The 14,333-nt window shown below is 42.5% G+C and overlaps 1 protein-coding gene across 2 annotated transcripts in view; it reads right to left on the bottom strand.

Annotated features, from left to right (window-relative positions):
* Positions 1 to 14,333, bottom strand: part of SSBP2 (single stranded DNA binding protein 2) — a 309,712-nt gene that overhangs the window by 49,029 nt on the left and 246,350 nt on the right. For both annotated transcript variants that reach the window (XM_062212479.1, XM_062212480.1), the window contains one exon: positions 8,716 to 8,775. In XM_062212479.1, the coding sequence (XP_062068463.1) occupies positions 8,716 to 8,775 (60 nt within the window). The remainder of the gene's footprint in view (positions 1 to 8,715; positions 8,776 to 14,333) is intronic.

Raw genomic sequence — 14,333 nt, 5'->3', positions numbered from 1 at the left:
CCCAGGTTCCCCAACTGTGAACATTTCACCACACTGGCCTCCTCATCCTCTCTCACACGCTCTCTCACCTCTTACCCCCAATCCTTTCTCAGAAATACCCGAAGGAAGCTACACACCACACCTCGCCACTCATCGATGCTGCAAAACGCCACTCCGCAAACAAGAACGTCCTTCCGCTCATCAGGACATGACCTTTCAAGCCAGGCAGTCAGTGCTGATGTGAGGTCACTGCCGAAGCCACGAGTCTCAGGTGCACCTGCCATGGGTCTCAGTGAGGTTCCTTTTGTCTCTCTGGCAGCAGGCCATCAGGCGGCACGTTACGCTGAGTTGTCATGTCTCTTCCTGCTCTTTGCCTGTTGCTCCAGTCCATGCCTAGTTCCACAAGGTCCTCAAGTGTTTGAAGAACAGGCCTTGAACTCTACGGGATGACTCCGATGTTTCTTCATGACCTCGACGCAGTCCTCCTTTCTCAGCGGAACACCGGAGCCACAACACCACAGGGCGCAGGATGGTGACTCACCCCCACTGCTAACGCCAGCCTGCATCATCTCCTTGTGCTGGTGGCTGACAAGGTCATGACTTTCCTCTTTCTGACGGATTCCATTAGTCTCAGAACTGTTCTCAGACTGTCAGTCCTCATCAATCCTTTATCAAACCACCAGCCATAGCCTGCACTAATAACGAACGGATAACCACCAAGACAGGTGCCAAGTGGGAGACAGTCCATGTTGATTACTCTTTTTATATCAGAGTCAACATTGCACCATCAGGAAGAGTATTCCTTACTCATTCACTCACAGGTTGCTGTTTTATCCAGCACGCATTCTACTAATCTCATCAATAAATCGCATAATGAAATTATCCCAGATTTGGCTATAGAAACTCCTTTACGTTGTTCTTAAGTCTTTTTGACAGTTATCCATCTTTTTTTTCTTTTTTTGAGCTTTTTGTTATTTCCTGGCATAAAATGTCCCAAGATTCAACCTCATGTTTCCTGGCCTAGCCCTGGAATCAGTGTTTTTCTTTTTCTTTTTTTCAGATTTATTTTATTTATTTGAAAGACAAAGTTACAGAGAGAGTTAGAGACAGAGAGAGAGGTCTTCTATCTGCTGGTTCACTCCCCAACTGGATCTAACAGCCAGAGCTGCGCCGATCCGAAGCCAGGAGCCAGGAGCTTCCTCCGGGTCTCCCACGTGGGTAAAGGGGCCCAAGCACTTGGGCCATCTTCTACTGTTTTCCCAGGCCATAGCAGAGAGCTGGATCAGAAGAGGAGCAGCCTGGACTAGAACAGGTGCCCTTATGGGATGCTGGTGCTTCAGGCCAGGGCTTTCACCTGCTGTGCCACAGTGCTGGCCCTCAGTGTTTTTCATAGAGGGTTCTTTTTTTTTTTTTTAAGAGATTTATTTATTTATTTGAAAGTCAGAGTTACACGGAGAGAGAAGGAGAGGCAGAGAGAGAGAGAGAGGTCTTCCATCTGCTGATTCATTCCCCAAATGACCACAACGGCTGGAGCTGCACTGATCTGAAACCAGGAGCTTCTTCTAGGTCTCCCACATGGGTGCAGCAGCTCAAGAACTTGGGCCATCTTCTACTGCTTTTCCAGGTCATAGCAGAGAGCGGGATTGGAAATGGAGCAGCCAGGACTCGAGCCGATGCCCACATGGGATGCCACCCTGCAGGCGGCAGCTTTACCCACTATGCCACAGCATTGGCCTCCTGACTCCTTTTGGTGGAAGTTCTTGTTACTCTGGGGCATTGGTTTTAAGACCTCTCAGTAAACACTGAGCTTAAAACTCTATGTTTATGTATGTGTGCCTGTGCACACACACTCCCACATCCGTAACTAACTTTGTACCTACTGTGTGTCTGTGCGGCAGGCATACACACTCTAACTTTGTATTCTCCAAGCGCAACTCAACTCCTCCAGTTACTCTCAGATACCTTGGGGCTGTTTTTAGTGTTCTTCCTTTCCAGGTTTACAAGTATTTTCTCCAACACTGGGAGACCCGGCTTTCATTGTCATCAATAGATCACTTATTTGTTGGCTTGGTATAATCCACCTCCCACCACACTCCTCCTTTCTTGTCATCCCTGTGTGGCCCCTCCCTCCCCAGGCAGCTGTAGAGCACACGGAAAGTCAGGACTTCTTGTACGTTCTGTTCTGGTAGGGCCTACCCCTCTCTCCCACGGAACTGACATCCTATCATGGCCCGCTTTCTGCTAATTCCACCCAGGCCGGCAGGTTTAGGGGTCTATCTGTATCTACAGAATAAAAAATACCAGGAGAAATAAATCAATAAAATAGGATTTAGGTTGAGCCATTTTAGGAATCATTAACAATAAAGTTATAAGGATGGAAAAAACTTCAAAGAATTATTAGAAATATAAGAGACACAATCCTTTGAAATACTAAAAAAAAAAAAAGTGGGGCACGAATCATGAAACTTGGGGGGAATCAAGACCTGAATTTCTGAGCCATGAGGAGAGTTTCAAGGGGAGAACGTGGCGGGCGCTTCTGCGGGCTGTGCAGTGTGACGAGGAAAACATGGGCTGAGCAACATTTCCTTCAACTGTGAACCTGAAGTTCTTCTTTGAGCCTCCGAGAGTTCACAGTTACGCACTCTGGACTTGGGTAGTTCCCAAGTCTCACGGCAGACAATGACATTCTATCACTCATAACCCCTTAAAAATTTCTCATTTTGTACTTTATCTTTGAATATCGATGAGTCTTTCTTGTTTCTTCACTTAAGAATACAGCAGGGGGGGCTGGTACTGTGGTGCAGCAGGTTAAGCCACTGTCTGCAGTGCCGGCATCCCACAGGGGTGCAGGTTTGAGTCCTGGTTACTCCACTTCTGATCCAGCTGCCTGCTAAATGTGCCTGGGAAAGCTGCAAAAGACGGATCAAGTACTTGGGCCCCTGCCGCCCACGTGGCAGACTTGGAAGAAGCTCTTGGCTTCAGCCTGGCCCAGCCCTGGCTGTTGCAGCCATCTGGGGAGTAAACCAGTAGATGGAAGATCTCTGTAACTCTGCCTTTCAAATAAATAAAATAGTTTTTAAAAATAGCATAACAGAAGAAATCTTGATCGATGTCCAATTGCCTCCCCAAATGAGTGTCTTTATCTGAATTTGCTTCTTTACTCATCAGTGGCTGCCTTTCAGAATTTGTCAGTTCTCTGTTTTAAAACACTCATGAGTCCTGAGATGACCAGGTGACAGCTTTGACCACCATGAAGCATAGCATCATCACTGCATTCTTTAGTCCTTTAACACCAGGAGGAACCCACAGCTTTACACATCGTGTGGCTGGCATTCTTTCCATATTTTTAACATATTAAGTGGATTCCATTTAGACTTATTTACCCTATCAACATTTTGGCACAATTTTCTTTGTTCTACTAAAGATCTTTACCCTGATGGAAAAAATAATAACAACAAGGCGGTTACTTACAACAAACATATCAACATAAGGTACACATGCAAGCCAGCATGTGTGTGCCAGGAAGTGCGCTAACTCTTCACTTTTACTGTGTCACTGTCATAAGCAGGGAAGGAAGTTATTATTGTTTCTGATTAGAAGCCAAGATTTGATAGTTAAGTATCCCCTGGTTATACTATTGTTAAGGTAGCACAGTCAGGGCTTAAAAATCATATCCATATACTCCAAAAGTTCTGAAAGACAAGCCTTAAGTCCTAGGATTTAAAATAAATGAATACAAAACTTCACTAAGACAGAAGTAATTAAGTGGAGGAGCTGCTTGCTTCGGAAAGGAATTATTTAGTCTACAGAGGATTCCTCATGGCTTCCACCGTAAGCCCCTCTAAGAAATTAAGATTGGGTACCTATTTCCTTGACTACCATGATGTAGTCAACTCACAGGGACTAGATGATGAGACACTGACTTTCTCAGGGTTTCCAAGATGTAATTCAGTCAAATTCCCTACAAAAGTTTTTTTTTTTTTTTTAAAGATATAAAGTAAAACTTTCACTTCTACCAAAGATTTCTAATGGGCTCCTAATTATAGTAAATGAAGCAAGAGCCTATAATCAAGGGTATCAGGAACCCAACACTGGAGCCACCATTGCTGCTCCTGGGGTCTGTATTAGCTGGGATCTGCAGTCATGATCCAGAGCTAGGAACTGAACCCAGGAACGTGGACGTTGGTGTCTGAACTGGCAGCTCAAAGCCCACACTAAAATATATATATACATATATATATATATATATATATACATATTTTTACCAGACACATTGAATTTGTGAATTGCCTTCATCCTACAAAAGTAGAAAATAATTGGAAAAATATATATATCCCATGATAAATTCAAAATCATAAAGAAATAACGTGCTTTTAGTTCTGTCTCTCTGGATTTTAACTCTTCAGATAGACAATGTCATCGTTGTCATAGTAACCAAGTAGAAGCCGACTGTAGTGACACAAAGGTTTACGCCCAGGGAGCGTTTATGTTTCCACCATTAACCACCACTTTGTATTTAACATGTACAACTTTTCCCTTTGCAAAATTAGATTCACCACACCCCTTCTCCTTACAGTTCAGTTCTAAGACTCTGATTATTTCTTCAGTGTAGACCATATTTTTCTCCCTGCTGCAGAAGTCTTTCTATGCTTTTACTAATATCACCAAATAAACATCAAACCCTACATGAAAAAAAAAATCACAAAGGTCGAAAACGATAGGTAAAGGCTTGGCTAACTCCCATCTTCCCTGAGAAGAAGGAGGGGCGGGTAAGGGAGAGCAAGTGTGTGGCTCACTGGAAACACAGGCACCTGGCGCCCACGGGGAGACGCTAGGTGTATTTTCTGTATATGAGTGAATGTCCAACCTCTTTTTTCTGCTCAGAAGTTTGCCAACATTTCCCCTGTTGGAGAAGGGGTGAAAAGTCTTTCTGAGACTGCCTTCCCCTGAGTATCCGTCACATTTCCCTGCTCACCATTGTAGTAACTGTGCACTCAGCAATAATAAAGATAGTCCCATTGTAAGACCCCTGCTAAAAGTAAGTATTAAAATAATATTATAGTAAAGGGTTAAAAAGTTTAGCTGCTGGTGGTAGACATTCCTTAAGATAACTGTGTCTCCACCTGCCTGCAGAATAACCTTGGGAAACTGCTCTGTGTAACTGTCTCACGGGATAACGCTTGCAGGAGTCCAAAAAGAGCTGCAATAAGGTTCTGTAACTTAGTGACCATTGTATAAACTTACCCCTTCCCTCGCTAAAAAATTGCGTCAAGAGTTTGTATGCCTGTTGCCCTTCAAAATAGCCAATCACGAAACGCTCCGCATACATATGTTAATCAGGTGGCTACTGTCTTTAAAAACTGCCTGTAACCCCTGCTGGGGGGGAGGGGGGGCTTGCGCTCTCTCTCTCTCTCTCTCTCTCTCTCTCTCACTCTCGACCGCCTGTGGTGCTGGGGAGCCCGTTTGTGCAAACGCCTAATAAAAATCCTCTTGCTCTTGCATCTACCGGTCTGGAGTTTGGGTCTTTGGGCGACCACCTGAGCGCGTTGGATTCCCAGATTTGGGGTCCTTCACCATGCACTGAGTTACCAGAAGAATAAAATCTTCTTATTTATTTATCTATATTTACAATTAGCAATACCTTTTTTCTGATCACAAATGGGATACCTGCCAAGGCACACATTAAAATACTGAAATTTTGGAGTTGGGGTTAAGCCGCTGCTTGGTTCACCCTCATTTGATACTGGAGTGCTTGTTCCCAGCTCCTCCATGCTTCCGACCTGGCTTCCTGTGCCTGGGAAAGCAGTGGATGATGGCCCACATACTAGGGTCACTGCCATACATGTGGGAGACTGGGGTGGAGTTCTGGGCTCCTGGTTCCTGCCTGGCCCAGTCCTGGCTGTTGTGGGTATTTGAGGAGAGAGCCAGCAGAAGAAGGAAGACTTTTGTCACTCTGCCCTTCAAATAAATGAATAAATAAGTCTTTTAAATAGATTGAAATCAGAAAACAGCAAAGTCACTCAGAATTCTACCCCTCACAATCCAGTCTTTTTGATAAGTCTGAGTGTGTGTACAGCAAGAAGGGATGGATGAGTGGGGGAAATTTTCTGAGTCTGTAGTTCACATTCACATGGGGTGACATGATATATGGATTTTGTGCTCTCTTTTTTAGATTTGATAACATAAATATTTTATCATATCAGTAAACTTAGTTCTATAGCATGCTATTCAGTGTACACATGCTGTATCATTTGGATATAGCATATTTATTTATTTATCCACTGCTCTATTACGGGACAGATACCTTTGAGAGTTTCAGTAGAAGGGTCAGCTTTAGAGTATAAAATGGAGCATAGCATTAACTATGCATTGTTTCCATCCATGTATCTGTGGACAGTGTTTGAGCAAGGGGGAGAATTAGAGTATCAGCTCTCACACATCAGCTTTCACAATTCTGTAGGATCAACATAGCCATACTTGAGTAACCGATACCACTCATCTAGTGAACAGAGTCTGTATTTCTATTTTTTTTTTTAAAGATGTATGTACTCATTTGAAAGGCAGAGTTACAGAGAGGCCAGGGGCGTGGAGGGGGGCAGCTTTCCATCAGCTGGCTCACTCCCCAAATGGCTGCACCAGGCCCATGATGGCCAAAGCTGGGCCAGTCCGAAGCCAGGAGCCAGGAGCTTCTTCTAGGTCCCCCATGTGGGTGCAGGGGCCCAAGGACTCGGGCCATCTTCCACTGCTTTCCCAGGCCACAGCAGAGAGCTGGATCAGAAGTGGAACAGCCAGGACTAGAACTGGCGCCCATATGGGATGCCAGCACTGCAGGTGCTGGCTTTACCTGCTAGGCCACAGCGCCGGGCCCCAGTTTCTCTATTTCTGGTTGCCTTGATGTCTTCCACACAGTGTTGAATGAGCATGTGGATTGTTCTGAGAGATATCTTATCCATGAGACTAGATCCCCGCTCTCCTCCAGGTCTGGGACGCTCAGGAAGAAGGACCTCTGGGAGCTGAAGCTGGGCCAGTGTCTAGTGAATACGTTTTGTGGAATCAATCTCTATGTTCCACACAGTTCCTCACACATGGTCATGCCCCGCTGTGGTGTACATCTTTGTAATCTGAGTAGCCTTTTACCATTTTAGATACCATTACTCTTTCTTGGATTCTTCCATTATAGTGATACTACACCAGCTTCCAAACACCCAGTCACATACATGTACAAACAACTTAAGTCTTTATGTGCTCAATCTAGAACCATAACACTCCTGTCAAGAGAATCTACATTTCCCTAATCCAGATTTCCAGGACCCTCTTAGACCTACCTATGTAATGTATAAAGCTATGGATGGGATGTTGGAAACACCCTGAAGGCCCCAAGATGCAAATTTTTGTCCTTTAAAAAGAAGTTTATCATAATACTTAACAAGCAGATCTGAGTGTCAATACATACGGTTAACCCAAAAAGAAGGTAAAACTCCCATGGGTTGGAACACTGAGCAGAGGTGTAATTCTCATTGCTATTTCACCCCACGTTTCTCTGGCCCAGTGGATTGAAGGCAGAGTCTGTTTGTAGAAAAACCTCCAACTGCCAATGTGAGAACTGGAAAACTCTGCCGTCAGGACAAAGACCGGGCATTCTTCCTGCTTTCACCCCCTGGTGGTGAATGTGGGTGCTACACTTCCTGCTGCGCTCCAGCAGCAAAGAGGCTCAACAAACTGGTATATTCCAAAGACACTGCAGGATTTCACTCAGAGTTAGGAGAGGAGAAGCGGAGTTCTACTGCTACTTAGTGGACCAACAGCACTTTGGTAGTTAGGGATGTAGATACGGAAAGAGAGCAAGATGGAAAGGAGACCTCAGTGTGATGACAGGGCTTGTTTACATCTAGGATCATGCTGAGGTGCACAAATCGCAACACCAGAGGAAGTGACAGCTATTTTGACATAAATAATCCACACTGGCAAGCATCCAGTTTCACTCTGTAAAACATACTGCCTACATCCTGAAACTAAACTATAAATTGTAAGCAAAAATTATGTTTTGTTATCTTTAGCAAATGAATATTATCATATTAAAAAAAACTACATGAGAACAGAACATAAGATTACAGAGCTCTTGTGGATTACAAAATTTGTAAGGTTTACTGTTAAATAATTATTTACTAGTAGAAGTAGCAATTACTTGTCTGATATAACACTTATAATTGGGTAAAATTCATAGGAATGTTAGAACTGTGATATTGAGAATACATTTTATGACAGTAAAATCAAATCATGTTTCTAGAAAATTTCAGTGCCATCCTTTGAATGAGAAGATAATCAGCATTTACGAAAATTACATATGAATTTTTAAAATTAGGATTAAAGTGTAAGCTAGATGCCAAGGGCTGGCAAACTTTCTCTGCAAAGATACAAAGAGTAAATATTTTAGGATTTTTCTGTGAAGCTAAAGATTGTAAATATTTTAGGATCTCAAGCCACATATGGCCTGTGTCCCAAACACTCAAATCTGCATTGTGATGTAAAAAAACCCACAGGCACTAACTACATCAGAACTGTGTTCCAATAAAACTTTATATACAAAAACAGCTAGACTGTGGGCTGCAGCTTGCCAACTCTAGAAGCAGAACCAGCATTAAATGGGATGGAGAAAGGACGGCTTCATAGTTCTCAGGATCAGGAAATCTTGGGACATTTTACAGATCTTTACCGATTCTTACATGCAAATCTTACCTGATTAGGGATCCTCAGTGGGGGCCTTGGGCCTCCAGGGTACCGAGGTGACATAAATGGCTATCAAACAAACAAAAGAAAGCACAGCGTGAAATACAGATCTGCAAAGGAGCTACTTTTAAAAAGCTTCAGGATCATACAAAACACAGATCAATTTACTTTAAGTGTCTTCTTTTAGTATAACAAACACTTTTTAAGAACAATTAACTTATTTTTATCTTGCAAGATATCCGGAAAATTTTCCAAAGAAAATGTAAAAACATCAAAACTGATTAAAGTAACTGTAGCAAAATTTTTTAAAAATATGGATGATCAAGATAATGATACTTTATTGGCAAAAAATAAGATGAAGAAACAAGCAGTAGAATCTCAGTGAAAACCTCAGGAGGGGCTTTCTGGCTACATTATTATACATATTAGGTCTTCTGACTGGAACTAATAATTTGTTTAAAGTTTCACTTTTTCTTTTGTGGCTCTGTTCAAAATGGCAAAGAAATTCCTTTCCTAAGCGTCATTTGTAGCCAAAAAAATCTTTGGCTTTCTCTCATCATGGGTTTGTTTTAAATCAAGATTGACTAAGTTTTCAAGATGAAATTTCTCTTCTCGCTTTGACCTAGTAGATTATGAAGTGCGTATCTTAAACAAAAGAAAATAACAGTCTTTTATCAGAAGAGTTAATTAACGTTGGCACCAGAGTCAGGAGCTGCAGAAGCACGCTGAGTCTTTCAGGCCACAAACGGAGGACAACCCTAACAGCACCATTACTCAACGCTGGATGGGAGAAGAATATTTCTGCCCAGTCAGCCTTAGGCACCACATTTTAAATGTATATTAAATTATTTGAAATTCCGTTTTCAGTATTTTTTATGAAAAATGGAACACTATAATTTTGCTTAATTAGCTCTCCATTTATAACTATCTAAATGTAAGATTCCCTATTTGTAATATAAATAAATATCAAGTATAAAGAGTTGAATATGATTTAGATGAATATAAATTAGGAATCAATACATACGAAATAGAGAGTAGAGCAAATCAAATTCATAGCACTTTACAGAATTAAATCCTACATTTATAATGTACATTCTATAAACATTTATAGAAATTAGGCCCACATTTCATGACTACGTGTTTTCCAGGGCTTTTTAAAAGGCATACTCTGAAAACCAAAATTCTAACAAATTTATGCAATACAGATTTTTTTTTTAAGAGTACCACTATCAAGAGGAGCTCTATAAGTAAGCAAGGAATCTGGCTTTTGCTTACTGTGGTCTTGCAGGCTAGGAGTTTGTTTTATATGGGCAGAGGCAGTGAATCATTCAGGTAGTATTTCTTGTCCATATGATAAAATTTAAGCAGATTTTCTAATTTTAACAAAGTTGATTTTTAAAATATTTGGTTTTCCTATTTGATCAAAGCTGTCTCTCTTTCATCACTTCTAAAACTTAATTACTTAAGAAAGTAATTCTATACTGCCAATTAGCAACCTCTTCAAACATCAACATTCCTTCTCTTGTCTTCACTTTACTTTCTAGATCTAATTTCACCTAAGGAATGGTCTTACATCCTTGTGTTCAACTGGAAAGTGAAGTAACTAAGTACTGTGTCATTGGTCTTGCAATGATCGCTTTGCTTTTCCTAAGAATTATTTATTTATTTATTTTAAACACAGAGAGAGGGAGACAGAGACCTTCCACCCACTAGTTCACTCCCCCAAACAGTTGCAATGGCCTGGGCTAGCCCAGACTGAAGCCAGGAGCCAGGAGCCTTATCCAGGTCTCCTATTCAGTTGCAAGGGCCCAAGCACTTGGGACACCTTCTGCTGCTTTCCCAGGTGCAGTAGCAGGGAGGTGGATTAGAAGCGGAGCAGCCAGGTCTGGAACCAGTGTCCACATGGGATGCCTGCGTCGCAGGCCGAGGTTCAACCTGCTGCACCATGCCACCAGCCCTGGTGGCTTTTCTTTTACAGGTTGATGTCTTAGGCCACATTCTCTACTGCAAAGTGTAATACCAAACTGGTTTTTTGTTTGTTTGTTTGTTTTTGCAGCAAAGGTAATTAAAATTCCTCTCTATGAAAACATCACATTAAAATGGAATACAAGGTGGAAGTTATATAAAAATATGATTAAATATCCAATGTTGAGAAAAATTGTTGAGAAGTGCCTTATTTGAAAGAGCATTTGAGAACGGCCTGTTCACCTGGTTGTAAAATACGCTATGTGTTAACCTAACAGAGCACTTCATCAGAGAATTTCTGAAGCTGACTTCCTGGATGGGACTGTCTGTGCCCTCCTACCTGGCAGTGAGACCCGTCTGTGAGGGATGTGCAGTGTGGCAGCCAGGAGCCTGCAGGCTCCTTTAATAAGCTGGCAGAGACCCATCCTGCCTGTTTTTTAGCCAGTTTGTTGTCTCCTCTTAAATATCTTCCTCTAAGTTCAAATTCATGCGCTTTAAAAAAAAAAAATTGAGAACCACTTACAAACTCTATTCACACAGTGAAACTATAAAATGACAGATCTAGCTAATTTACAGAAAGACCTACTACTTCAACCTAATCTATTCCATTGGTTAAAATATTTTTTAATCTGAAGAGTTAGAGGTGTGTGAAGCTCTTAATAGTCATACTGATCCTTACTTTAGTCTAAATAACCACTTAGCCTGACTGCACAAAGAATCAGCTTGTGTAGATGGAGCACCTGAAGCCAAGCGCCGGCGTGGCAGCGACTGAGAGCATTCTGCACTAATACCTGTGTCGCCTTTCTCCTGGTGATATGAACTTTATCAACACACACGTGAGCACTTCCTGTACTGATAATCTGGGAGAAATTGGTTTTTCAAGAGTTCTTGGTTCTGAAAGTATGTTTATTCTTTGTATTTGGAGTAATACTTTTTTTTTTTTAATAAATCATCAAATATTTGCCTGATGATATGATGGGGAAGCAGTATTTAAGTGGGAAAAAGCCTTCCCCTTGAAAAAGTTATTTATTTTTTATTTTTTTTATGACAGGCAGAGTGGATAGTGAGAGAGAGAGAGACAGAGAGAAAGGTCTTCCTTTTTGCCATTGGTTCACCCTCCAATGGCCGCTGTGGCCGGCGCACCGCGCTGATCCGAAGCCAGGAGCCAGGTGCTTCTCCTGGTCTCCCATGGGGTGCAGGGCCCAAGCACCTGGGCCATCCTCCACTGCCTTCCCGGGCCATAGCAGAGAGCTGGCCTGGAAGAGGGGCAACCGGGATAGAATCCGGTGCCCCAACTGGGACTAGAACCCGGTGTGCTGGTGCCGCAAGGCAGAGGATTAGCCTGTTGAGCCGCGGCGCCAGCCTGAAAAAGTTATTTTTACTATGTGTTGGAAAAACAGCTGAGTGGAGTCCAGGGTCTGGCGTTTGTGCCCCCATTATTGGGTAGGTGGTTGGGGACACTCAGGGAACACAGCAGGTGAAGACCACTGTCCCTTGTTTGCGAGTTTTCAAGGTTTGTAGTTTTGTCATTAACAGGAGAAAGAATTTTCTGCAAAAATTGGTTTCTACATCAGTCCACTAATCTGGAACAAACAGAACGCTCTGCAGCCAATGGCAGACAAGTATCAATGAAAACCAAAAGAAAACATTTCAGTCTGGTCTGTTCCCTCCGAAGGCATCCACACCAGCCCTCCTGGGTGGAGCAGGCAGTGCTGTGCACGACTGAAGGTCGAGGAATGCTTTCAAAAGGTTTCCAAGCTACGTGAAACTCAGGGAATAAAGTCCTTTATGAGATAAACCCGAGAGCACAGTCGGGACTCTGACCTATGGAAACTGCACATCTGTGTGTACAGCCCTGTTCTCTGCCTGTGTGATGGATTGAATGCCTATGCCCCCACAAAATTCATATGTGGAATCCCTAGGGATCCCGATGTGATGATACGTGGAAGGAAGTGATTAGGTCAAGGGTGGAGGCCTCATGGATGGGACTGGTGTCCACACACAAAGAGGCACGAGGAGAGGGATCAAGCATAAGGCCCTCTACAAACCACCAGGGTCCCCACTCAGGAATTAAACCTGCTGGACTTGAACTTGGACCTCCAGTCTGCAGAATCCTGAGGAGCAAGTGGCCGTTGCTGGCCGTGGCTGGGGCCACCAGCCTCTGGCATCGTGGTTACAGCGGCCAAGAATGAACAGGGTTACCCAAGACAGGGAAAAACACAAACCCAAGGAATGAATGGGGTTACCCAAGGCAAAGAAAAACACAAACCCAAGGAAAGGAACTCAGTAAATATTTGATGACAAAATGAAAGAAAAGAACACTCTAATAGAAACACAAACCAAGTGTCCAGCTCATTTCCTCTTAATAGTCTTAAGAGACAAAAATCACACCACTTAGAATCATAATTTATTTCCGAATGAATGCCATGAAATTTTAAAAGGTTATTATTTCCCATTATATCAAGAATTATTCATGGAACTTTAAACTTCTGCTTTACAAAAGGAGAGCCTTTTCTTTATTCCTTGCTGCTTCTGCTGGTGGGAAGTCAGCTTCCCTCTTCTTGTGTTTGATCTTTCATAAGCCCCAGTGTTTTATCTCAATTCCCTAAGAATTAGACGTAACCAGCTCTTTCTGGGATTACTCAGCCCAACGCTTCCCGACTCTGAAGGTCCCAGACCCCTCAACGGAATCGTTTTATAAATAATTTATGAGTACTGAAATTTGAGGTGATACGAACCATTTTAAACCTTAACTTCTTTTATGATTTATAGTAACACTTCACAACTTAAATGACATCATTCAAACATTGCTAAATTTGTTAATGTTTTCTAACATCAGTAATTTCTTTAAAAATGTGACTATGATTTATCAAATAAAATATCCTCTTGATGGCCCAAGTCCTTGGGCCCTGCACCCGCATGGGAGACCAGGAGGAGCACCTGGCTCCTGCCTTCAGATCAGCGTGGTGTGCCGGCCTCAGCGGCCATTGGAGGGTGAAACAATGGTAAAGGAAGACCTTTCTCTCTGTCTCTCTCTCTCACTGTCCACTCTGCCTGTCAAAAAAAAAAAAAAAAAAATCCTCTCTTCCTTAAAGTCACTCCATAGTCTCTCTGCCAAGCACGTGTGTTAAAACCCTAAGGGGGGTTTACATGTCTCTTTCTCTTTAAGAATCCTTGCAGGCGCCCCTCCCTGTTTCATTAGCACTCTGTGCATACCACTACCCCAAAGGACTTAGGGCACTGCAGGGCAGTGCATGCCGGGATGTGAAGGCAGCCCACCAGGAGGGAAGCACACAAAACCGTGTCAAAGTGAGCGGTCACCTTCGGGCCAATGCAATCCATCTATGAAATGAAGCTGGCATGTCTCAGAATCTCTCCTACCAATGTATAAGCCATCTTATACTTCACTTAAACATCTGAATTTTGGTTTAGAAACTATGTAAATATTAGTTTAAAATCATTAAGAAGTAATAAAAACCACTTTCTTTAAAATGCCAATCACTTAACACTTTCTGTATTCTACACTTTAAGTCTTGGGTACAATTTAGAACAAATCAGCGATGTACAGAAGTGTGCTAACTTCTTCAGAATAGAAAAATGTAACAGGACAGCTTACACTTTAGTTATTATTTATGTTTGCTTTCATTTTTGAAAGGCACAGT

This window comes from Lepus europaeus, chromosome 15, assembly GCF_033115175.1.
Source record: "Lepus europaeus isolate LE1 chromosome 15, mLepTim1.pri, whole genome shotgun sequence".
NCBI lineage: Eukaryota > Metazoa > Chordata > Mammalia > Lagomorpha > Leporidae > Lepus > Lepus europaeus.
Note: the sequence above shows the minus strand (reverse complement) of the source record. Positions and strands in the feature narration are given on the sequence as shown.